The following is a 23659-nucleotide window of genomic DNA, read 5'->3' on the forward strand; positions in this document are numbered from 1 at the left end:
ATGGTGGAATCACTGTGTGGAATGTGGATATGTGTTTCTGTTTGTTGTAAAGAGGGTTTAGAGTTCAAAGCTGGAGGTTTTATGGTAATTGGCTGAATATGGTTTCTTCTATTGAGTGAGTGAAGTTATTAGCAGAGAAGTTGGGAGCAGGAGAAGGAAAGCTTGGTGTTGCATGGATCAGTTTCTAGGGCTTTGCACAGGCTATTATTGATGACGTAGTTATTTACAAGACCGCGGCTCAATCTCAGGAAAGATTCCTGTTGTTAGGGAGTTGCCACTTTCTGCCAGGCTTAGGCACACTCAAAGACCCCGCTTCCAAGGTCCCTAGGCACCAAAGAGCTGATCCAAGGCAACTTCCCGGGACTGCACTCAGCCGTGACTTCCTCTCTCTCCCCACCCTGTCTTCCCACAGTGCTGGCGTAATCCCACCAGACAGCTAATGCCTCTGGAGTTTGTCTGTGATATCGCCCACTTGCGGCACCAAAGATGTGTGCGATTTCAGCTGTGTTGGAGTTGGGGGAGTACCTGCTAGTAAACTGTGGTCCCGATATCCGTGACAAAGATAAGCACAATGTCTTCCAGGCTGACCCAAGCCCACTCAGTGACCCGCTGAGAGGGGAGTGAGCTCGCCCTCCTGGTGCAATCATGAGCTCTCTGCTTGAGTCTCAGCGGTGCTGCATGTGCCCACCTGCACTCAGGTGACCCAAATTACCGACAAAATCAAGTGCTGGAGGCAGACCTCTGGGGCTGCCCGCTGGGGTGTTGGAGTGATCGCTGGTGTGCTGATATAAGGTGTCTTCTTTCTTGGCTCAACGGGATCTCAGGTGGCCGCCCTTGCCCACCCGTCAGTGACTGTCCCAGGGAAGTTTCCAATGGCCTCTGTTGGTTGCCTGTCCGTCCTCCACCAGGTGGCTCTTTCTTAAATAATCTCCCTGTGCCTTTCCTCTAATTCTGTTGTTCTGTGTTTGGTGCACTCTGATTCAGTGAGCTTTCAGAGCACCAAAATTCCTAATTCAAACTGCTGTACCTAGTTTTTCAAGCACTTAGATTCTAGAGGGAAGTAGTGTGGTGCTTACTGACGAGACTCCATTTTGAATCTCGGATTTAGTTTGCTTTGGTGCTCTTCTTATCTTTTATGGTGGAAACTTAAGTCATTGATTTGGGACCTTTTTTTTTCTGAAATAAGTATTTAAATCTATAAACTTCCCTTTAAATACTACTTTAGCCACATCTTAAAGTTTTATACATAGTATTTTTCATTATCATTTAGTTAAAAATATATTTTCTAATTTCTCTGGTTATTTATTCTTTGACATGTAGATTATTGGAAATATGTTGTTTAATTTCAAAATTTTGCATATTTGTAAATACCTTATTGTGTTGAAAGACCCAAAGGTTAACAACTCCAATGATCTCTGCTTATGGTGTTCATACCCTATAAAATCCTTACCCCTTGAGTGTGAGCAGGGCCTGTGACTTGTTTCTAGCAATCCAAAAACCAAAAACCAAAACAAAATAAAAACCCAAACTTGTTACTGTTGAGTTCATATTGAGTCTATAGAACAGAGTATTACTGCCCCACATGGTTTCCAGAAGAATGTTCCTACGCTGGTTTAATGTAGTATGGGTGGTGGGTTTGAACTGCCAACCTTTTTGTTAGCAGCTGAGCACTTAACCACTGTCCCCACCAGAGCTCCTCTTCTAGGCAATAGAATATGCAGAGATGAAGGTCCCAAATCAATCAAACCTCTAATGAAACTGCAACACCAGCCAACAGCAATAGCAGCCAGGTAGACCTTGAAACAGAGAACACTGTTGTCCCACACACAGAATCCTGACCCAAGGAAAGTAAGAGATAATAAATGTATTTTTATTTTAATCTCATTGTGATAAGAGAACATACTCTGTGTTCTTTCTATTATTTAAAATTTACTGATACTTGTTTCAGAGTGTATACCATGTGCACTTGACAAGAATGTGTATTCTGAGGATGTTAGATGTGTTTTTATGTCAAATATCAAATAGTTTTATAAATAGCAAATAGTTCAAGGTGGTTGATAGTGTTCAGATCATCTAAGTCTTTAATAGACAAATAATGCATAATTTTGAGAATTGTGGTCTTTCTGAAAAATTAACCCTTTTATCATTTTTAAAAGTCCTTTCATTTCTGAAAAAATTATTTGCCATGAAGTCCACCTTATCTGATATTAATATAGCCATGCCAGATTTCTTATGCTTAATGTTCCTGTTGTATACCTTTTCCCGTTCACTTGATTTCAACCTATTGTTTCTTTATGTTTAAGTTGTATCTCTTTAGATGCATATCATTTGGTCTGTTTTGTTTTTTTCTAAATCCATTCCGACAATCTCTGCGTTTTAAGCTAGAAAAGATATATGATGAACTCATATACCAAAGTTCAGTTCTTTTCACTAGGGAAGTTTTGATCATCCTTAACTTTTCTGGTTCTGATAAGTATTGTCCAAGTTGGATTATCTTTCATATATTTTTAATTTCTTCCTTATTATCCATATTTACTTGTGCTGACCTTTATTCAAAGTTCATAGTAGATTGAATCCTTGCTAACAGATTTCTAGGAGAATGTCTGCTTCCATTTCATATTTGCTGTAAATTTTGGCTGTGGTTGCAAGATGGGCAGATCCCTGCCTTTCTGACCTACTTGAGATCTGGCTTTGTTCTGTAGGATCGTTGTTCTTGTCTGTGCTCTGTGCATTTCAGTGATATTTTAAATCATTTAGGTGAGAAGAGGCTCTTACTACCTGAATGCTGATCTACAAAGCAGAAAGTTACATGGCTTACATATTAAACCAAGGGTAACACCATTAGAAATACCTGTGGAAGCTACAGCAGACTTACATATTGGATAGCTTGCGTGGAGACCAGCATGTACATGATTTAAATATTCAGAGCATATAATCAAGGAGCCTTCGAAAACAAGGAAGGCAACCATAAGATAAAGTCAGTTTTTAAAGCAAAAGATTTATAAATAAATTCTGAAGAACATGGGCCGTCCTTATTTCCATGTTTCCTTATATATTCCCATTCTGCAACTTAGAGTAGAAGCACTCAACATTTTCAATTTTTTATCAGACTTTTTGATTCATAAATCTGAAAGTGCACTAAAATGTGTTGTTTTCTTAATATATAAAATTATGTGGAAATGGAATGTTTAAAATTTTAATTCCTATAAAAATCATTATATATGTGCCCTATATATATAATATATATAGCCAGTACAGTTTAAAAAATATCAGGGACAGATTGTATATTTTTCTTTTTCCAGCTTTGTTTCTTTATTGGGTAATGGCATTTATTACAAAGACCATCAAATTGGTAAAGTACTGGCAGTCTGGTGGGGGAGTATCCGACCTGCGTTTCTGCATCACAGGCATAATGGTCATCTTGAATGGACTCCTGATGGCTGTGGAGATCAACGTCATTCGGGTCCGAGTAGGTATCTAAAAATTTTTTTGTTTGTTTCCGGGATCCAAGACCCCAATGTTAAATATTTCAGTAAGCCAGAAATCATTGGTTTTTAAGAGGATGGACAATTGTATATGATCTATGTGTGCAACCATAAAGTAGAACTAATCACTAAGCTTCAGGCCACTAATACTCAGAAATTACATGTTTTAGATATGTAGTACTGCTATAACAGAAAAAAACCACAAGTGGATGGCTTTAACAAACAAATTTATTTTCTCCCAGTTTAAGAAGCTAGAAGTCCAAATTCAGAGCACTGACTTGAGGAGGGAGGCCTTCTTTCTTCTTGGCTCTAAAGAGAGGTCCTTGTCCTTTCAGCTTCTGCTTCCTGGTTCCTTAGAAATCTCCATGAGGCTTGGCATCTGTGTTACCCCATTTCTCTACTCTGCTTGCTTGTTTGATCTCTTTTATAGCTCAAAAGAAATTGACTCAATTCAATCCACAGTATTACCCTGGCATCTATTTATTCATTCACAGATATTGATTGAGTGCCTGCTATGTGATAAATACTGTGCTCAGTTCATATTGCAGATGAAATTGTTTTCATCAGGAAGTTCCATCAATCATGATTAGTCAAAAACATGCCTGCATTAGGCAAAATACATATTGTTGTTATGTGGCATCGAGTTGGACCTGACTCATAGTGACCCCTCGTTAGGTTTCTGTGGTGTTATCACTATGGAAGTAGGTTGCCCAACCTTCCTTCTGAGGAGTGGCTCATGGGTTTGAACAGTCAAGCACCTTAGGCACTATGCTACAAGAGCTCCCAAAATACATATATTTCTAGAAATTTGAAACTGAAAAGATGATAATCTAGTCCATTTTACTCATTTTATTTATGAAGAAACTTCTGAAGAGAAATTAAGCTCTACATCCAAAATAACATGGTCCAGACTCATACCTGGTTTTGTGATTATAAACTTATTGTGCTTTCTACCACATGATGCTGTCTGCAATGTTGTGTAAGATACTAGTAAGTGAATTTTCAATATTTGTTTTCCATCATGGAACTTATAATTTGCCATATGACTTTCAGGATATATTTTGCAATGAATAGTGAAGAATAGTCAGTTAACATCAGCTGAACCACAAATTAGCAGAGTGATTCAACAAAGGTGTTGATAATACATTTTAAAATCTAAAAAAATAATATCTTCATTTAGTTGACCCTGTCACAGGATATCATGAAAGACTAATTATTAGTAATTATTATCTTTTAATATCTTTTTAAATGAGTCGGAGATGACTCGACGGCACCTAACAACTAACAACAGCATTATGATTTAATAGGATAATTGACTTTTTAGAATTGCCCCCAAAAGTATTAAGTGTGAAATTCTAGCACTTAATTAATACAGTGACAACAAAGGGGAAACATTCCAAAAAATATTGTAGAGAGAGATGCAAATAGTTATTAAAATAAAAATTGGGGCCACCAGTAATGAAAATGTAGAAAAGATTATGATTTTATTTTAAATATGTGGACAAAGAATTGGAATAACTTACTTTGTGAAATTTTTCATGCCACAGAGATATGTATTCTTCATGAATCCTCAGAAAGTAAAGCCTCCTGAAGACCTCCAGGATCTGGGTGTGAGATTTCTTCAACCATTTGTGAATTTACTGTCAAAAGCAACATACTGGTGGATGAACACACTTATTATATCAGCTCATAAAAAGCCTATTGATCTGAAGGCAATTGGAAAATTACCAATAGCAATGAGGGCAGTAACAAATTATGTTTGCCTGAAGGATGCCTATGAGGAACAAAAGGTAATTTTGTATCTGTTTTTCATTCTTATAATTGTAGAGAATGAGCCTATTAAATATAAAGGCACAACGTTTAGATACTGTCTTTAGTTAAAGATGGGCAGATTTCTTCCATCCATCTTGCCCTGTGGCTTTGAGCCATGTTAATAGGGCCACTCAGGAAGGATTGAAAGAGCCATTAAAGCATGGTTATGCTTTCTTAGTTGCCTGGTCAATGCAAGAGAGAGACTAGAGAAAGTATTGTCTTTTCACTGGGAATGTGATCAAGTGGAAAAGTAAGAAGTAGGTTAATGATCATGTATAACCAGTGTGCCTAAGGCATTTGATTGCTAACCAGAAGGTTGGTGGTTCGAACCCACTAGCCGCTCCATGGAAGGAAAACTGGGCAATCTACTTCTGTAAAGATTTACTGCCTCAGAGACCCAAAGGGCGTTGCTATGAATTGGAATCGACTGAATGCCAGTGAGTTTGGTTTGGTTTAGTGTTACTATATGATATCAATAATTGATGGGATTCTTATAATTAAGTCTTTAGTACCTTGTCAATAATTTTGTTATATACAGGTAAATTAGATTATCTACATTAATAAGCTCTTTCAGGAATTAAAAGCCTTAAATTAATTATTGACTCAAATTGAGATCCTGTAGTCAAAACTTGGGAAACTAAGTTAAATAAAAGTCATCACCTACTTACTCCATGTATAATCCTATATGTCTGCCAAAATTGGTTTCCTTTGGTACTTTTTTTAAGTATTTACAATTGCTTTGAAAAATTTAAATGTAAAAAAGAATCTTTTGGATATTTTCAATTTGCCTTGTTATTCTGAATAATCATATATGTTGTCCACAGTGGTAGATGTATTTTATATTAAAATAATCTCAAAATATCAGTATTATTTAAAATATTAATATTTATAACAACAGGAGAATTTTGGTGAATCAGTTAAAGATTCTTTGGCTGGTCTAAATCAAGATCAACAAAGCATTTATGGTAAATGACGAAAATGACCTCTGCTTTGTGTCAGAAATGCATTATGAAATTAATTTTGCAGGAAATAGCTACTACAGATGAACCTGAGTCATCTTTTTGTTTTCACCTCTGGGAACAGTATTGCATAATATTTTTGAAAACTTCTCTTCTAAAATAAAGATTCATAATATAGCCTAGCTTAAGTTTTCTGAATTGGCTCAAGAAGACAAAGCTCAGCATTTCTCAAGCTGAAAGAACTGAGGAGAAAATTTAAGCCTCAAGTTGCAATATTGAAATATTCTGTGGGCAAAATATTGAATGATGCAGGAAGTATCAAAAGAAGATGGAAGGAATACACAAAGTCACTGTACCAAAAAGAATTGGTTGATGTTCATCCATTTCAGTAGGTGGCATATGATCAAGAACCAATGGTATTGAGGGAAGAAGTTGAAGCTGCATTATAGGAATTGGCAAAGAACAAGGCTCCAGGAATTGACAGAATACCTACTGAGATGTTTCAGCAAACGAATGCCCTGCTGGAGGCCCTTATATACTCCACTCCTGCTGAAGGCCTTGATATACTCAGGTATATCAAGAGATTTGGAAGATAGCTACCTGGCCAACTGACTGGAAGAGATCCATATTTGTACCCCCAAAGAAAGGTGATTCCACAGAGTGTGGAAATTATCAAACAATATCATTAACATCCCATGCAAGTAAAATCTTACTGAAGATAATTCAAAAACAGTTGCAGAAGTATATTGACAGAGAGCTTCCAGAAATGCAACCTGGATTCAGAAGAGGATATTGAACAAAGGATATCATTGCTGATGTCAAATGGATCTTGGCTCAAAGCAAAGAATACCAGAAAGAAGTTTACTTGTGTCTTATTGACTATGCAAAAGTATTTGATTGTGTGGATCATAACAAATTGTGTATAAGATTGAGAAGAATGGGAATTACAGAACACTCGTTTGTACTCATGAGGAATCTGTGCATAGATCAGGAGGCTGTCGTTCGAACAGAACAAGGGGATACTGCATAGTTCAGACTCAAGAAGGGAGTGTGTCAAGGTTGTATCCTTTCACCATACTTATTCAACTTGTACGCTGATCAAAGAGTCTGAGAAGCTGGATTATATGAAGAAGAACATCACATCAGGATTGGAGGAAGACTCATTAACAACCTGTGTTACAGAGATGACACAACCTTGCTTGCTGAAAGTGACAATGACTTGAAGCACTTACTGATGAAGATTAAAGACTGCAGTCGGCAGTATGGGTTACACTTCAATATAAAGAAAACAAAAATCCTCACAACTGGTCCAATAAACAGCTTCACGATAAATGGAGAGAAGATTGAATTTGTCAAAGACTTCATATTACTTGGTTCTACAATCAACACCAATGGAAGCAACAGTCAAGGCATCAGATGACGTATTGCACTGGGCAAATCTGCTGCAAAAGACCTCTTTCAAATGCTGAAGAGCAAAGATGTCTCCTTGAAGACTAAGGTGTGCCTAAACCAAGCCATTGGTATTTTTGATCGCCTCTTATGCATGTGAGAGCTGGACAATGAATAAGGAAGACTGAAGAAGAGTTGATGCTTTTGAGTTGTGGTGTTGGAGAATGCTGAAAGTACCATGGCCTGCTAAAAGGACTAACAAATCTGTCCTGGACGACATGCAGCCAGAATGCTCCTTGGAAGCAAGAATGGCCGGACTTTGTCTCACCTACTTTGGTCATGTTGTCAGAAGGGACCATTCCCTGGAGAAGGATATCATGCTCGGTAAAGTGGAGGGTCAACGAAGGGGAAGACCTTCAAAGAGATGGATAGACACAGTGGCTACAATGATGGGCTCAGGTATAGTAAGTATCATGAGGCTGGCCCAGGACTGGGCAGTGTTTTGTTCTGCTATGCATAGGGTTGCTATGAGTCCGAGACAACTCAGTGGCACCTAACAACTAACAACAAGTTTCCTGAGTGTTCTTTACAGCATAGATTAGCTTGAACTGAGTATGTTAGTTCCTTTTATCAATAAACCTTAAAAAATAATCAAATAATTTATTCTAACACATAATTGAAGGTGAAACATAATTGAGCTGTCTTTCATTGAGGTGGCTTCTTTGCCACAATGAACAAACATTAAAACGCAACCAGTGCCGTGGAGTTGGATCCAACTCATTGTGACCCCTCCATGGGTTTCCAAGGCTGTATCACTATGGGCATAGATAGCCCAACCTTCCTTCGGAGGAGTGGCTGGTGGGTTTGAACCACTAGCCTCTGGTTAGCAGTCAAATGCCATAGGCACCATGCCACCAGAGCTGCTGAACAAACGTTGTTGTTGTTATGTGCTGTCAAGTCGGGCCTGACTCATAGCGACTCCTCCTTGGGTTTCCGAGGCAGTATCACTATGGAAGTAGATTGCCCCATCTTCCTTCCGAGGAGTGGCTTGCGGGTTTGAACTGCCAGCCTTCTGGTTAGCAGTCAAATGCCTTAGGCACTACGCTACCAGAGCTTCCAACATTAGGTATCCCAAAATTGAGACTTAATTATGATGATTATCCAGGTCTTAAAATCTTTAAAACAAACAGTGGTAGATGTGTGCAGCCACAAATTAGCTTGAGGATGTATATATGTGTGTGTGTATACCTTTCTTCATTTGTATTTCTTTGAAAAATACTTGGGAAACACTAGTCTGCCATAACTTTGAAATATATTGACTACCACTCATGGAGATAGGAATATCCGGAGGAGAAACAACTTGAGGTTGGGATGATCTGTTTTGTTTAGTTTGTAGTAATTTGGAAGTTAAATCTCTTGTGTTCTAGTAACCACAGGAATATTGAATAATCTGTCAATAACATTGGTTTTTGTGCCTTTACTGTCTCTTTTTCCATACAGATATGTATTTTCCAATTCAAAGGAAATTAAAATTGATTCTGCTTTAAGAATTTTGTGTCATCCTTTGACAAATGAATATCATCCAGATGGTTAGAAAGACTGTCCATTTGCTCTTCATTCTCTGTAGTTTATTCAGATGCATTAAGTAGCTACTATTTACAGAGGATCTTACTATTGTTAGGTGCCATGGAATTGGTTTTGACTCATAGTGACCCTCTGTACAATAGAACGGAACACTACCTTGTAGTGGGCCATTGTCACAACCATTGTCTTACTTGAGTCCATTGTCACAGCTACTACATGTGTATTTATCTCATTGAGGATCTTCCCTTTATTTTTTTTTTTTAAATTGATCCTCTACTTTACTAAGCATGATATCCTTCTGTAGGGACTGGTCCCTTCTGACAACATGACCAAGGTATGTGAGATAAAGTCTGGCTATTCTCAATTTTAAGACGCATTCTGGCTGTACTTCCTCCAAGACAAATTTGTTCATTCTTCTGACAGTCTTTGTTTCAATATTCTTCACCTACATAACAATTCAAATGCATCAGTTCTTCTGTGATCTTTCTTATTCATTGTCCAGCTTTCATATGCATATGAGGCTAATGAAAATACCATGGCTTGTGTCAGGTGCACCTTAGTCTTCAAAGTGACATGTTTGCTTTTAAATACTTTGAAGAGGTCTTCTGCAGCTGATTTGCCTAGTGTAATATGTCGTTTGATTTCTTGACTGCTGCTTCCATGGGTATTGATTGTGAATCCAAGTAAAATTAAATTCTTGACAACTTCAAACTTTTCTTCATTTATCATGATATTGCTTATTGAGGTTTTGAGGATTTTTGTTTATGTTGAGGTATAATCTGTACTGAAGGCTGTAGTCTTTGATCTTCATCAGTAAGTAGTTCAAATCATCTTCACTTTCAGCATATTTCATCTACATATTTCAGATTGTTAATGAGCCTTCCTCCAATTCTGATGCCATGTTCGTCTTCATGTAGTCCAGCTTCTCAGATTATTGCTCAGCATACAGATTATGTAAGTATGGTGAAAGGATGCAATCATGAGGCACACGTTTTGTGATTTTAAACCATGCAATATACCCTTGTTCCATTTGAATGATTGACTCTTGATTTATGTACAGGGTCCTCATGAGCACAGTTACGTGTTACAGAATTCCCGTTCTTCACAGTGTTATCCACACAGTCAAATGCCTTTGCATAGTCAGCAAAACACAAGTAAACATCTTTGTGGTATTCTTTGCTTTCAGCCAAGGTCCGTCTGACATCAGCAATGATATCCCATGTCCCATGCCCTCTTCTGATTCTGGCTTGAATTTCTAGCCTATCAATGTACTACTGCAACCACTTTTAAATTATTTTCAGCAAAATGTTACTAGTGTGTGATAATAATGACATTGTTTTATAATTTCTTCATTTTGTTGGATTACCTTTCTTTGGAATGGGCACAAATATTGATCTCTTCAAGTTGGTTGGCCAGGTAGCTGTCTTGCGAATTTCTTAGTATAAATGAGTGAGCACCTCCAGCACTGCATACGTTTTTGGAAACATCTCAAGGAGTATTCTATCAATTCCTGGAGCCTTGTTTTTCTCAAGTGCCTTCAGTACAGTTTGTTCTTCCTTCGATACCATTGTTCTTGATCATATGTTACCTCCTGAAATCGTTCAGCATCAACCAATTCTTTTTGATACAGTGGCTCTGTGTATTCCTTCCATCTTCTTTTGATGTTTCCTGCATTGTTCGATATTTTGCCCATAGAATCCTTCAATAAGGCAACTCTAAGCTTGAATTTTTTCTTCAGTTTTTTCTGCTTGAAAAATGCTGCGTATGTTCTTCCCCTTTGATTTTCAACTCCAGGTCTTTACACATTTCATTTTAATACTTTGTCCTCTTGACATGCCCTTTGAAATGTTCTCTTTACCTCTTTTACTTCATTTCTTCCATTCTCTTTATTCCATAAGCAAGTTTCAAAGTCTCTTCTGGCATTCATGTTAGTCTTTTCTTCCTTTCCTGTCTTTTAAAAGACCTTTTGCTTTTTCATGTATGATGTCCTTAATGTCATCCCACAACTCATCTGATCTTTGATCATTGGTGTTCAGTGTATCAAATCGATTTTGCAGATGGTCTCTCAATTCAGATGGGATAGACAAGCTTATATTTTGACTCTTGTCATTCTTCCTAGTTTGTCTTAGTCTGGAAGCTCTGCTGAAACCTGTCCACCATTGGTGACCTTGTGGAATTTCAATTACCAGTGGCATAGCCTCCAGCCCCACAGTAAAACATGCAAACCCCCACAGTACGACAAACTGACAGATGAGTGATGGACATAGGATCCTAGGGATACAGAATTATGCATACTATACTGAAAGAAATTCACTATCATTTATTTATAAACTTATCTTCATAAGTAACAGAAAGCATTTCCATAGTTGCTGAGATGAATTGCTACTCTAGTAGATTTTATTTTGGTTGTTCTGTTTTTTCTTTCAGAAAAAGGCAGCAGATCATCCAAACCAGACTCCATCTATATGGCTAGCGATGTACAGAGCTTTTGGGCGACCAATTCTTCTTAGTAGCACATTCCGTTATCTGGCTGACCTGCTGGGTTTTGCTGGACCTCTCTGTATTTCTGGAATAGTTCAGCGTGTGAATGAAACCCAGAATGGGACAAACAACACAACAGGAGTAAGTTCATAGTATTACTGAAAGGAAACACGTTATTGGCAGATTTCATCGTCACTTTTATTAATGTACTTTTATGAGGAGTCTAGTAGACCTGTATATAGTGAGTTGAATGCATTTTTTTAAATTGTTCTTGTAGAGGAAATCATCTGGCCAACAAAGTTATTTATTGGATTCAGAGCCTATAAACATTTAATGAGCATCCACTGTATCTCAAAAATTATGCTTGGAAATTTCACATTGGTTATTTTGTTTGATTTTTATAGCAATCCTTCAATGAATTCTTATGCATGAGTCCATGAGGGGTGGCTGAGTCACTCTCTAGAGGTCTGTAACCAATGGTGTTAGCAATGTGATTTGTAACATGTACACTTCTCTCATATAATAAAAGCCATCACTTTGTTTCACAAGGTGTTTCACAGTATGACTAGGGCAAGTCACATTGTGATATTTTTATTGGATATTATGCTACTCTTATAAATACATAATATGTTATTTGTCGCTTTTAAGAAAGTCTGCATTGTGAACTTCCTAGCTTTTTTCTAGAAATTGACTTCCCAAGCAAGCTTCACAGATTGAAACTCTAGTTTAGGTGGAACAATTTTCTTTTTCTAGTCTCTCAACTTGATTTCCTCCTCTCTTTTCTTCACCTATTGAAATATTGTGCAATAGCAAAACCTACACTCAATGGTGCCTGTTCAGTGAAGCTTTTTCTGGTCATCTTAGTCGGAATTTGACTGTCCTCATTGTTGCTGTTGTTATGGGCCGTCCAGTTGGACTCGACTCATAGCGACCCCTCCTTGGGTTTCCGAGGTGGTATCACTATGGAAGTAGATTGCCCAACCTGTCTTCTGAGGAGTGGCTAGTGTGTTTGAACCACCAGCCTTCTGGTTAGCAGTCAAGTGCATTAAGCCTCAGTACTGTCTTAACACAGTGTTTGCTTCATGTTGTCACTTATTATATATGCTATTTATAATGATGCATCTTATTTATGGATAAGATTACCTTTCTAGGTTGTAGGCTTTTTGGACACACTGACGGAATTGTTTATATCTGTGCCCATAATATGTGCAAGATCAGATCCTTGTACATATTAGTGCTCAGTTATTGAAGTGAACCAGATGTTGTTTTTACCATTGAATATATTTTTGTGATATTTTGTCCACAGTAGTCTAATTACCTACAGATATCTAAATTATACATGGGATGCTTCTGTCATCTTTCTCATTCACACATGTTATGCGTGTTCTGAGAAGATACAGGGCTTACACATTTGTGTGTATCCCCATGAATGAAAAGGAAGGGGCCAGAATAGAATTTTACTGGGTCTAAATCCTAAAAAGGAGCTCTGGTAGCATAGTGGCTAAAGCACTTGACTGCTAACCAGAAGGCTGGCGGTTCAAACCCACCAGCCACTCCTCGGAAGGAAGGTTGGGCAATCCTACTTCCGTACTGATACTGCCTCGGAAACCCAAGGAGGAGTCGCTATGAGTCGGGGCCGACTCGACGGCACATAACAACAACAACACAACAAATCCTAAAAAATGAAGCATGCCCAAACTGACAAACTCTTCGTACTTTTTCCTCTCTTCTAACAAGCAAGTTGCCATATGCCATTGATACAAATAGGAATCCATTTCCCATATCCTTATGATGACTTCAGTCATATTCCTGCTAAAGATTAGTTTTCATAAGTTATATTTTGTCACTGGAAGTATCACAGGGAGAAATCAATAGCCAAACTACTGATTTTGTAATTCAGAATTTATTTCAGTAATAAAATTAAGATACTTGAAAATTAGAAAAGTCAACTGTATAAAATTATTTTAAAATTAAGAAGGCTATAGAAATGGCATTTTTTTTGTCCCTTTGAACTTACTGATAAATTTTTAATTTTGTAGTTTCTCCTTCTAAATTAGAGTCTAGCTTAACCTCTATCTTATTTCAGATATTACTTTGGTGTTATTATTTCCAAGTTAAACTAAAAATATATATCTTTGTAGAAAAAATGCTGGTTAAAAGATTGCTTTAATTAAAACTCACCATTTTGCTACAATTAGATATCACCAGAAATCTGAATGGTCATATTGGAATCTTATGTGTTGAACTGGTTTAGATTTGGACATGTGGATGTTTGTGGGAAAGCCAAAATTGCCTTGCTGTGTAGCTCATTCCACTGCTGTATTTAAAGGCCTTGCATTGTGGTGTTTAGAAATCATGTATTCTTTAACAAATGTGAACTGTAAACTTAGTGTATGAAAAGATTAGTTTTAACTCACCTTTATTTTCTTTTGGGACAAGATGTCACAAACCCTCTCATCAAAGGAATTTCTTGAAAATGCTTACGTTCTAGCGGTTCTTCTTTTCCTGGCCCTTATTCTGCAGAGGACTTTTTTGCAAGCTTCCTACTATGTGACCATAGAAACTGGAATTAACCTCCGTGGAGCTCTGCTGGTGCGTAAAAACTTTGAATGCTTTTTGTTTCTTGAAAATGCCATATATCACCCAGTTACATGATTAGTTGTTGTTTCTGTTTGGTGCCAGCAAGTTGATTCCATTTATAGCAACCCCGTGTGACAGAGTAGAACTGCCCCATGGGTGTTCTTGGCTATCATCTTAATGGTCACTATGAATTGGAATCAACTCGATGGCACGCAGCAAAAATTACAACAATCTTTATGGAAGCAAATCACCAGGTCTTTCTCCCATGAAGCCACTGGGTGGGTTTCAATCACCAACCTTTTGATTAGCTGAGGGCTTAGCCATTGTACCATTAGGCCTCCTTGTAAGATTAGTAGTAGGTTCAATTTTGTTTTCATTATTCAGTTTTGACTTGGATGTAACACACTGTGGTGGTTATATTTGTGTGTCAACTTGGCTAGGCCTGGTTGAGTGGCTGGGCAGCTGGTGGTAGTAATACTCTATGTAAAGACTTGCAATCAGCTCCATGGTGGGATCTACCACGAGCAGCTGAGTAGCTGCTTTGGGTATGTGGTCTGCTTCCCATATATAAGAAGCAGCTTTGGGAATGGTCTCTAACCTATAGCGTGCTTGGACCCTGCATGTAGCCATGTTGTTGTTCAGCAGCCTGCCATGCTCTGCTGACCTTGGGACTTATAATGGACTTGAATTAATGGCCTGCCATGTGGTTTGGTAACATCAGGACTGTGCCTTTTTATTTGTCAACCTTGGGCTTCTCAGCCTCAGCAGTCAGCAGCTATCTGAGTAAAGAAATGCTTCTAGCTTCAATGGGTCGGGAACTGGAGGCAGAGCTGAAATCCAAGGCTGAAGGGCTTTCACCCGGCCCTTAGAGCTTGGCCCTTTGAACTCAGACTTAAAACCTCCAAACTGTAAGAGAATAAACTTTGTTCAGGCTATCCCATTTGTGGTATAGTCTCGTTAGAACGACACTAGGTAACCAGAACACACACCATCAACACTTTTAGGAATTTAACAAACATAAATTATGCTGAAAAATGTGATGTTTTATTACTTTCATTATGAATGAAAGCATTTATATTTTTATTTTTTAATCCAAAATGATGACCTCTTTCATATTAAGAGTATGACTACGAAGAGTCTACATAAAGCAAGAATTGCAGGACTTTTATGCCATTCAGGGATCTCTGAGTTAAAAATAACTTTTAGAATAACATATTAAGGATAATAATTTGAAATACTGCATTTACTTGTCTCTATTTCTATTTGGTGTAGAGCTTATATTTAAAGTTGATTACTGAAATGAAAATAGCAGTTGCTTTAAGAAGATGGCATAGTAGTTGTGTTGTTTTTTCCTTTTTTCAAAATGTTTTAAAAATATTTGAAATATCTTTATCAAAAAAATAAATGAGCATAATATTTATTATTATGTTTAGAATTTCACGTCATCTTTTTTTTTTTTTTTTCTTTTTCTTTCTTGCAGGCCATGATATATAACAAAATCCTTAGGCTCTCTACATCTAACTTATCCATGGGTGAGATGACCCTGGGACAGATCAATAACTTGGTTGCTATTGAAACCAATCAACTCATGTGGTTCTTGTTCCTGTGTCCAAATCTGTGGGCTATGCCTGTTCAGGTAGATCAATATAAGTAAGATTCTCATTTTCAGAGAAAATGAAGAGTTCAAAGAGCAATAAGATATTTAGCTCAGTAAAGGATAAACCTTTATAAGGTGATAATATTTTTATGCCCTTTTTATAAAAAGGAAACTGAGACTCAGAAATGCTGTGGCAGAGGTTAAAAAAAGTGGGGTTGGAAATTATACTGTGTGGGTTCAAAGATCTGCTCTACCATTTGCTTGCACTACTTAACGTCTCAGAGCATTAGTTTCCTCAACTGTAAATGGAGATAATGCTCATGTGCCTCACAGAGTTGCAGGAATTGTTCAAAATAAATAATGTAACATATTTAAAGCATTTAGCACAGTGCCCAGCATTTCCTGGACATTGAGTTGAATTGTTAGTTGTGATAGTTCTTGCCCAAAGTGATATAAGTCATAGACTCAAGATTAGATGCTTTCCACTTTGATATACCCTCTTAGCACCTTTCTGAACTAAAGCAATTGCTTCGATCCATCCCATAATTCCGATAGCTGGCATATTATAAAAATAAAATTTTATCAGGTAGTAGGAACACTGACAATCTAGGAGGCTATTTAATTATTTCCCTTGGAAAGTAGCATTTTAGTATAGAAAATGGGGTTTTCCCCCATTAGGTAAAAATGGCAAAGAAATGTATCCATTTTTTTCCTTTTGTGATGCTGAATATTTTTATTTATCTTGAGTTTTGCATTTTGTAGAAGAAACTTAAAACTGCTACAGACTGTCTCCCATGTTTATTAAAAATATATAAGAAAGATGATACACTAGTATTCACATTTATGGCCTATTTATGAAACAGAAATCTAAGTCAAATACAAGTATATATCATGCACAGTTCTTGGCACAGAACTAGATTTAAAGAATGCTTTATCTGATTCTATAAACAATACATAGGTCAGTTAGGTAAATGCCAATGTGCACAATTTAAACTACACTGAAAGTCTCAGGCTGTTGCTGAATGATTACATTGTGGATGACATTAAGGAATTTCCTGTTTTGATTGGCATTTCCAAAGTGTCTAATTGGTTAGGCACTAAACATGTGTCACTGCCTCCAGAAAGCTGTTATTAATATGTTATGATTGGCATATAAGCATGGATTACATGCTTGAACTGCTTGGAGACAGTTCATTGGACGACGTTTTGGGCCATTGTGGGCTGAGTTGTGGAAAAACATTTTCAGGGGAGGTGTTGTTGTTGTTAGTGGTCTTGGAGTTGATTCTGACTTGTTGTGACCCTACGTGTGCAGAGTAGAACTGCTCCATAGAATTTGCAAGGTTGTGACCTTTCAGAAGGAGCTCATCAAGCTTGTCTTTGGAAGCTCCTCTTGGTGGGTTTAAACTGCTAACCTTTTGGCTAGTAGTCAAGTGCTTAAGTTCTTTCACCACCCAAGTTTAAATCCTGAGTTTTCAAAGATCAAAGAAGAAAGTGGCAAACCAAAGAGATTAGGACTAGGTGGTTTCGTTTTGGGAAATAAATTTTAAAAGAGAAATGAGGTAAGATTGTATGCCAACAATAGCTGCTTCACAGTTTTAGAGCTAGTGTTCTTGTCATTACGTGATTGCTGGAGTCATTAAAGAGGAGAGGGACTCAGATCACTCCCTTAGTCCACAGCCAGCCATCTTGTACTCTCTCACAATATGGTGCTGCCCCCTATTTTCCAGCCTCCCAACCTTGAAAAGCTAAGTACAGTTCCAAGAGGGAGAAGAAAATATGAAATGCCAAATTTATGGTGGGTGACAACACTTTCAAGAAAAATTGCATGTCCTTTGAAAAATGTGAAGACTGCTTTAGAAGGTAGCAAGTCATGGGACCAGTGTGCATCTGTGTATAATAAATTGGTTTGACACAAGTTGTACAGATCATCATACTAAAAATAAATCCTTACTACATAGCCTTTTCTGAATAGATCATAGTAAACCTGACTCTCACAGTTGACTTGACTTCCAAGCAAACTTAATATGATAATTAAGAAATACGTTTTTCACTAAAAAATATTATCTTCATGCAGTAGCCCCCATTTTCCCTTTTCCATGTGTTTTCCTTCCTAGATCATAATGGGAGTGATCCTGCTCTATAACTTACTTGGATCAAGTGCATTGGTTGGTGCAGCTGTCATTGTGCTCCTTGCGCCAATTCAGTACTTCATCGCTACAAAGTTGGCAGAGGCTCAGAAGAGCACTCTTGTAAGTAACATCTTTTGGAAACTTTATTAGAAGAGTTAAGTATTGCTGCTTCATTTTTAAAATATAGGAAGTTTGTGCACACCACTCAGGATAATTTGGAAAGCTATCATTCTTATATTTCATTTCAGTTCTTAGGCGGCAACCGTGTATATTCCATGTTGCAAAACAATTTTAAAGTGGATTTAAACTTTTAAGATTGATAATCTCAGACTCCCAAATGCCAGAATCATAGTTCCTGATGTTTAAGTGCCATGTGGTGATGATTTGAATCCTTTTCTAGATCACTGGTGTAAAGCATATATTTAAGTGTACTTTGAGGCCATTAAATGTCAGTTACTGACGTGGAAGAAATGCATCAACAGACAAGTGAAGGGTCAGATTTGAGGCTTCTGAAACTAAATTTCCCTAGGGTGAAATCAAGCCATGTAATGATACATGGAGTTATATTGAAATATTTCAGTGGCAGCTGCTCTGACTGAATATGCTCCTGGTCAAGTTGGCAAGAAAGAAAAAGCCAAACTATTGACCCTCTCTGGCTTCAATTTGCCATGAAATAATTTTATTTGAGCAGAATTGGCTTCTTTTAAAGAAATACTTGCAAATAATAAAATTGTTGACAGCATGTTTAGAAATAAAGTTTGATTAAGTATGAGCAAGGTTGTTTGTAAATCAGGCGTTAAATGTAGAGATGCTGCCACTGACAGAATTATTTCCCAAGTTGGTGTTTCCAGTATGACAAGTGAGTTACATACCATGCAAGTGATTTTTATCATTTGTTTCTCTGCTGCTTATGGTGAGGTTACTCATTGAATCTGTCTTTCACACAAATACAGAAATGTATAGAAGGGGGACATAAAGTAGAGACATGACTACCCTCAAACATCTGTCTTTAATTTAGGCATTCATACTGTATTCATTCACTTGTTTAACAACCATTTAATAGGTACCTAAGTCTTTGTGAGCTCTGGTGGTACAGTGCTTAAGTGCTTGGCTGCTAGCTGAAAGGTTAGTGGTTTGAACCTATCAGCTGCTCCAGGGGAGAAAGATGTAGCAATCTGCTTCCATAGAGGTGTTTTTTTTTTTTTTTTTTAATTTTATGTTTAAAATTGTGATTTGGGTGAAAGTTTACAGAGCAAATTCACTTTCCATACAGCAACTCACATATACTTTGTCTCACGACATTGACTACAATGTAAATACTACAGTGCAACAGCTCCCATCCCACTTCCTTCCCATAGTTACCTCTTCCCTGTGTCCATCCCTCCATGCACTCCTGCGCCCTGAGCTGTCTCCCTGTGTGTACACAGCCTTTCTATCTCCCATGATTATTCTCTCTAAGGAGTGTATCTACCTAATGTAAATGTTCGACTCATATGCCTGTCTTTTGTTTGGCTGGAAGCCATAGGAGTAGGTTCAGTTCCAGACTTTAGGGCAGCTAGGGGCTATAGTCTCAATGGTTCCATCAGGCTCTATCAGACCAGTAAACCTGGTCCCTCTTTTTTCTCCTCCCAGATAATTTTGAATTTTGTTCCACATTGTTCTCCCACTCTATCCAGGATCTCCTACATAGATCCCCCTGTGAGAGGTTGACAGTGGTAGCCAGGCACCTTCTAGTTCTTCTGGTCTCATAGTCATATAGGCTGAGGATCGCATGGTGTACTAATCGCTTGGACTAATTGTTTCCATGAACCTTTGGTTTTCTTCATTCTTCTTTGCTCTGGATGAGGAGAGACCCATCGTTGCATCTAGATGGCCATTTGCGAGCTTTAAAGATCCCAGTCACTACTCACCAAAGTAGGATGTGGAACAATGCTTTTGTGTAATATGTTATGCTGGTTGAGCTTGATGTCCCCTGTGACTATGGTCCCGAGCCCACAGGTCCAATTATTCACTCCCTCTTGGTAACTGGCTGTGACCAAGAAGTGACTACAACCTTGTCTCTTGTTAGCTGGTAGTTCTTATAGAACATAACAATACACTTGTAGAAACATTGTCTGCCAACCCTATACATGGTCTGGGGCACACTGCCCCCTGTATAGATATTAGTAACAGTTCAGCCTGTCCATCCATCTATCCACCTGTATACCCATGTTTGCCTTCACTGACAACACAGTAATGTATGTGCAGAAGGGTTCATCTTTGTTGTCTGTACCTCCCATGCACCTCTCTATGTCTTCCTCTTCTTCAGTGCCACTGTGTTGATCACTCACATTTGGTACATTGCCTTTCTCTTCACCCAAATCAACACTTGTCTCTACCTATCTAACAGTGTTCCCTCCCCTTCCCTCCCATCCCTGGTAACCAACAAAGAAAATTTCCTTCCATTTATAAACTTTTCACAATAACTGACTAATACAATATTTGTCTTTCTGTGCTTGACCTATTTCACTCAGCATAGTGTCCTCCAAGTTCATCCACGTTATGTGGTGTTCTGCAGATTCTATGTTATTCTTTAGCATTGCATAGTATTCCATTGTCTGTATGTACCATAGTTTGATTATCCATTCTTCAGTTGATGGACACCTAGGTTGTTTCATCTTTTGGCTATTGTAAATAGTGCTGTGATGAACATGGGTGTGCATATATATTTGTTCTTGTCCTGGCTCTCACTTCTTTAGGATGTAATGAAATGGCTGGGTCAAATGGTTTTTCTAATTCCAGCTTTTTAAGGAATTGCCATACTGCTTTCCACAGTGGTTGTATCATTCTATACCAGCAGTGTATGAGAGTCCCAATCTCTCTGCATCCTCACCAGCATTTGTTATTTTCTGTCTTGTTGTACTTTGCTACTCATGTTTGCTTCCATAAAGTTTTACTGTTTTGGAAACCATGTGGGGCACTTCTGCTCTGTCTGAAAGGGTCACTATAAGTCAGAGTTGACTTGATGGTGACAATTCTTGTTAAGTCCCTGTAGAGAGAGAGAGAGAGAGAGAGAGAGAGAGAAAAGGCCAATAAAACATAGGCCATTTGCTATTTTCACTTCCTACCATCTGCTTTTCTTGATATGTGACAAGTCATTTTGTGATGATCGCTAATGATTCTAATGCAATATTTGGCAGTGGAGAAAGCTGAAAGAGTTGATTAAATTAAAGTTCCCAAATCTACTACAAATCTACTATTAATTCACATTTTTAATACTTGGTAAACCCAGTTTTGGCCTTAAACAAACATTTACAAAGAAGTTTGTAAAATTCTCCCAAAGTTAAAGGTAATAGGCTTGGTTTCAGTAATTGTATTATGAAATGCAATATGAACACAGATAATACAATAGCCTCACATTCCAGAATAAGAAACAAATGAACTTTTCTTAAATTTATTATCTTCTTCTAAGTGTAAATGATAATTCTGAGGAGAGAATAAATTTATTTATGTGTTAGAAGTGCCTATAGAAATTCTCTTTATCATTTCCTGAAATTTATTTATATATATTATCTGCAGACATTATTCCAAGAAATCATGTGAACCTGAAGAAAATGCTTTTATTTAAACAAGAGCAACACAGGCATAAAAGTTTTTAGGTGAGAGGAAATTTTGAGGCCATCTCATTCAACTCTTCATTTTAAAATTGAAGAGACTGAAGCACAGAGAGTTTATTTAATGTCTTCTGGAAATCTCACAGCCATTGTTAGTGGCAAAACCAATAAAAAAAAAAAAAATCAAGATCTCCTCAATCTCTGTCTGTTACACAGGACTGCCTCCAAAGGACTAGATGTAGGCTGCATTATTTTTCTTCCTTTGTTTTATAGGATTATTCCACTGAGAGACTGAAGAAAACAAATGAAATATTGAAAGGCATCAAACTTCTTAAGCTGTATGCCTGGGAGCACATTTTCTGCAAAAGTGTGGAAGAAACAAGAATGAAAGAACTATCCAGTCTCAAAACCTTTGCACTTTATACATCACTCTCTAGTAAGTTCCTGTTGCTCTAAGGATAGGTGATGTTAAGAACCACCTCCAAAATGTATGATCTGATCATTTTAGATTGTGATCAAGGAGACAGTCAGTAAACAAAGGAAACCATTTATTTTCTAGACATGCTCTGTCCAATAGCCACCAACCATAGATGGCTATTTTCATTTAAAGAGCATGGTAAGCGCAGGCTTAAGAGTCAAGTAAACCTGAGTTTGATTACTTATAAGTTGTGTATTCTTGGCCAAGTTACTTTGCCTTTGAAATCCTTAGTTCCTTTATTTAAAGATAAAATGATAGTGATAATTGTAGCAGTAATTGAAGCCCTCCTGTCAGTTGCAATTTTGGATGGATAGTTGGTTTTCAATATAAATACAGAATACTTTCTTCCTTCTGGTAGCATGATGCCTAAGGCACTTACTTGACTGCTAACCAGAAGGCTGGCGGTTCAAACCCACCAGCTACTCCTCAGAAGGAAGGTTGGACAATCTACTTCCGTAGAGATACTGCCTTGGTAACCCAAGGAGGGGCCGCTATGAGTCGGGTCTGACTTGACGGCACATAACAATAACAACAACTTTCTACCCTCAGCTCTCATTTTTAAAAAGTGATTGTTACAACAATATACTTTTTATTTTCTCAAAGTGTGACAGTACTCTCAAGAATCATGAGTTCATGTTAGTATAGTTCCCACAAACTTTGCCACACTACTTCCACCAATATTTAATTTGATTTGTGTGTCAGTTTTGCTCATCTCTTTTGCTCCCAAGACTTTTCACAGTTTAAAGTTGTGGAAATTTATATATTGTTTCATTTGAATTCTGAACTACTTTAGATCTTAGCGATTATAAACATTTCCTTCAGGAAATGAATTTAGATAAAATACTTGGCTTATAAAGGCCATTTATTTGAGTCTTACTGTTTGGATCCATTAGGACTGAAATGAGAAAGAGTTTTGTGTTCCAGCTGTCTACCACTGCTGACATGGTGTCAAAATGCTAGATGAAAGAATCATTGACATCTACTTGCCAGGTAGTACTCTAAGCTGATAGCCTTTAAAATCCACTCCTCTCTGCAGTGGGCTAAAATGCTTATAGAGAAGATACATACAGCCCAAAATAGTAATGATTCTACTGTTGTTGTTGTTATGTGTTGTTGAGTTGGACCCTACTCAAAGCAACACATCCTTGGGTTTCCAAGGCGGTGTCACTACGGAAGTAGATTGCCCAACCTTCCTTCCAAGGACTAGCTGGTGGGTTTGAACTGCCAGCCTTCTGGTTAGCAGTCAAATGCCTTAGGCACTATGCTACCAGAGATCCTAATAATGCTACTAGAGGTTTTTTTTTTTTTTTTTCTTGTAATATTAACTAACTGTTTCGGTTGCCTAGTGCCTCTCTGACAAGAATAAACCACAAATGGGATGGCTTGAACAAATAGGAACTTATTCTCTTACAGTTTGGAGACTTTAAGTCCAAGTTCAAAGTGCCAGGCTCTAGGGGCTGGGTGAAAGCCCCTCAACTTTGGGCTTCAGTTCTGCCTCCTGCTCCCAGCCCACTGAAGCTGGAAGCTTTTTTCACTCAGCTGTTGGCTACTGAGGCTGACAAGCCCAAGGTT

The 23659-nt window shown here is 37.7% G+C and overlaps 1 protein-coding gene across 1 annotated transcript in view; it reads left to right on the plus strand.

Annotated features, from left to right (window-relative positions):
• Window positions 1–23659, plus strand: part of ABCC9 (ATP binding cassette subfamily C member 9) — a 169307-nt gene that overhangs the window by 34897 nt on the left and 110751 nt on the right. The window contains exons 4-10 of the mRNA XM_007946781.1: window positions 3303–3469; window positions 5033–5275; window positions 11657–11851; window positions 14150–14302; window positions 15771–15926; window positions 18002–18136; window positions 21883–22045. Of these exons, the coding sequence (XP_007944972.1) occupies window positions 3303–3469; window positions 5033–5275; window positions 11657–11851; window positions 14150–14302; window positions 15771–15926; window positions 18002–18136; window positions 21883–22045 (1212 nt within the window). The remainder of the gene's footprint in view (window positions 1–3302; window positions 3470–5032; window positions 5276–11656; window positions 11852–14149; window positions 14303–15770; window positions 15927–18001; window positions 18137–21882; window positions 22046–23659) is intronic.

The sequence above is a fragment of the Orycteropus afer genome, unplaced genomic scaffold, assembly GCF_000298275.1.
Source record: "Orycteropus afer afer isolate SDZICR_OR568_19922 unplaced genomic scaffold, OryAfe1.0 scaffold00171, whole genome shotgun sequence".
Classification (NCBI taxonomy): domain Eukaryota; kingdom Metazoa; phylum Chordata; class Mammalia; order Tubulidentata; family Orycteropodidae; genus Orycteropus; species Orycteropus afer.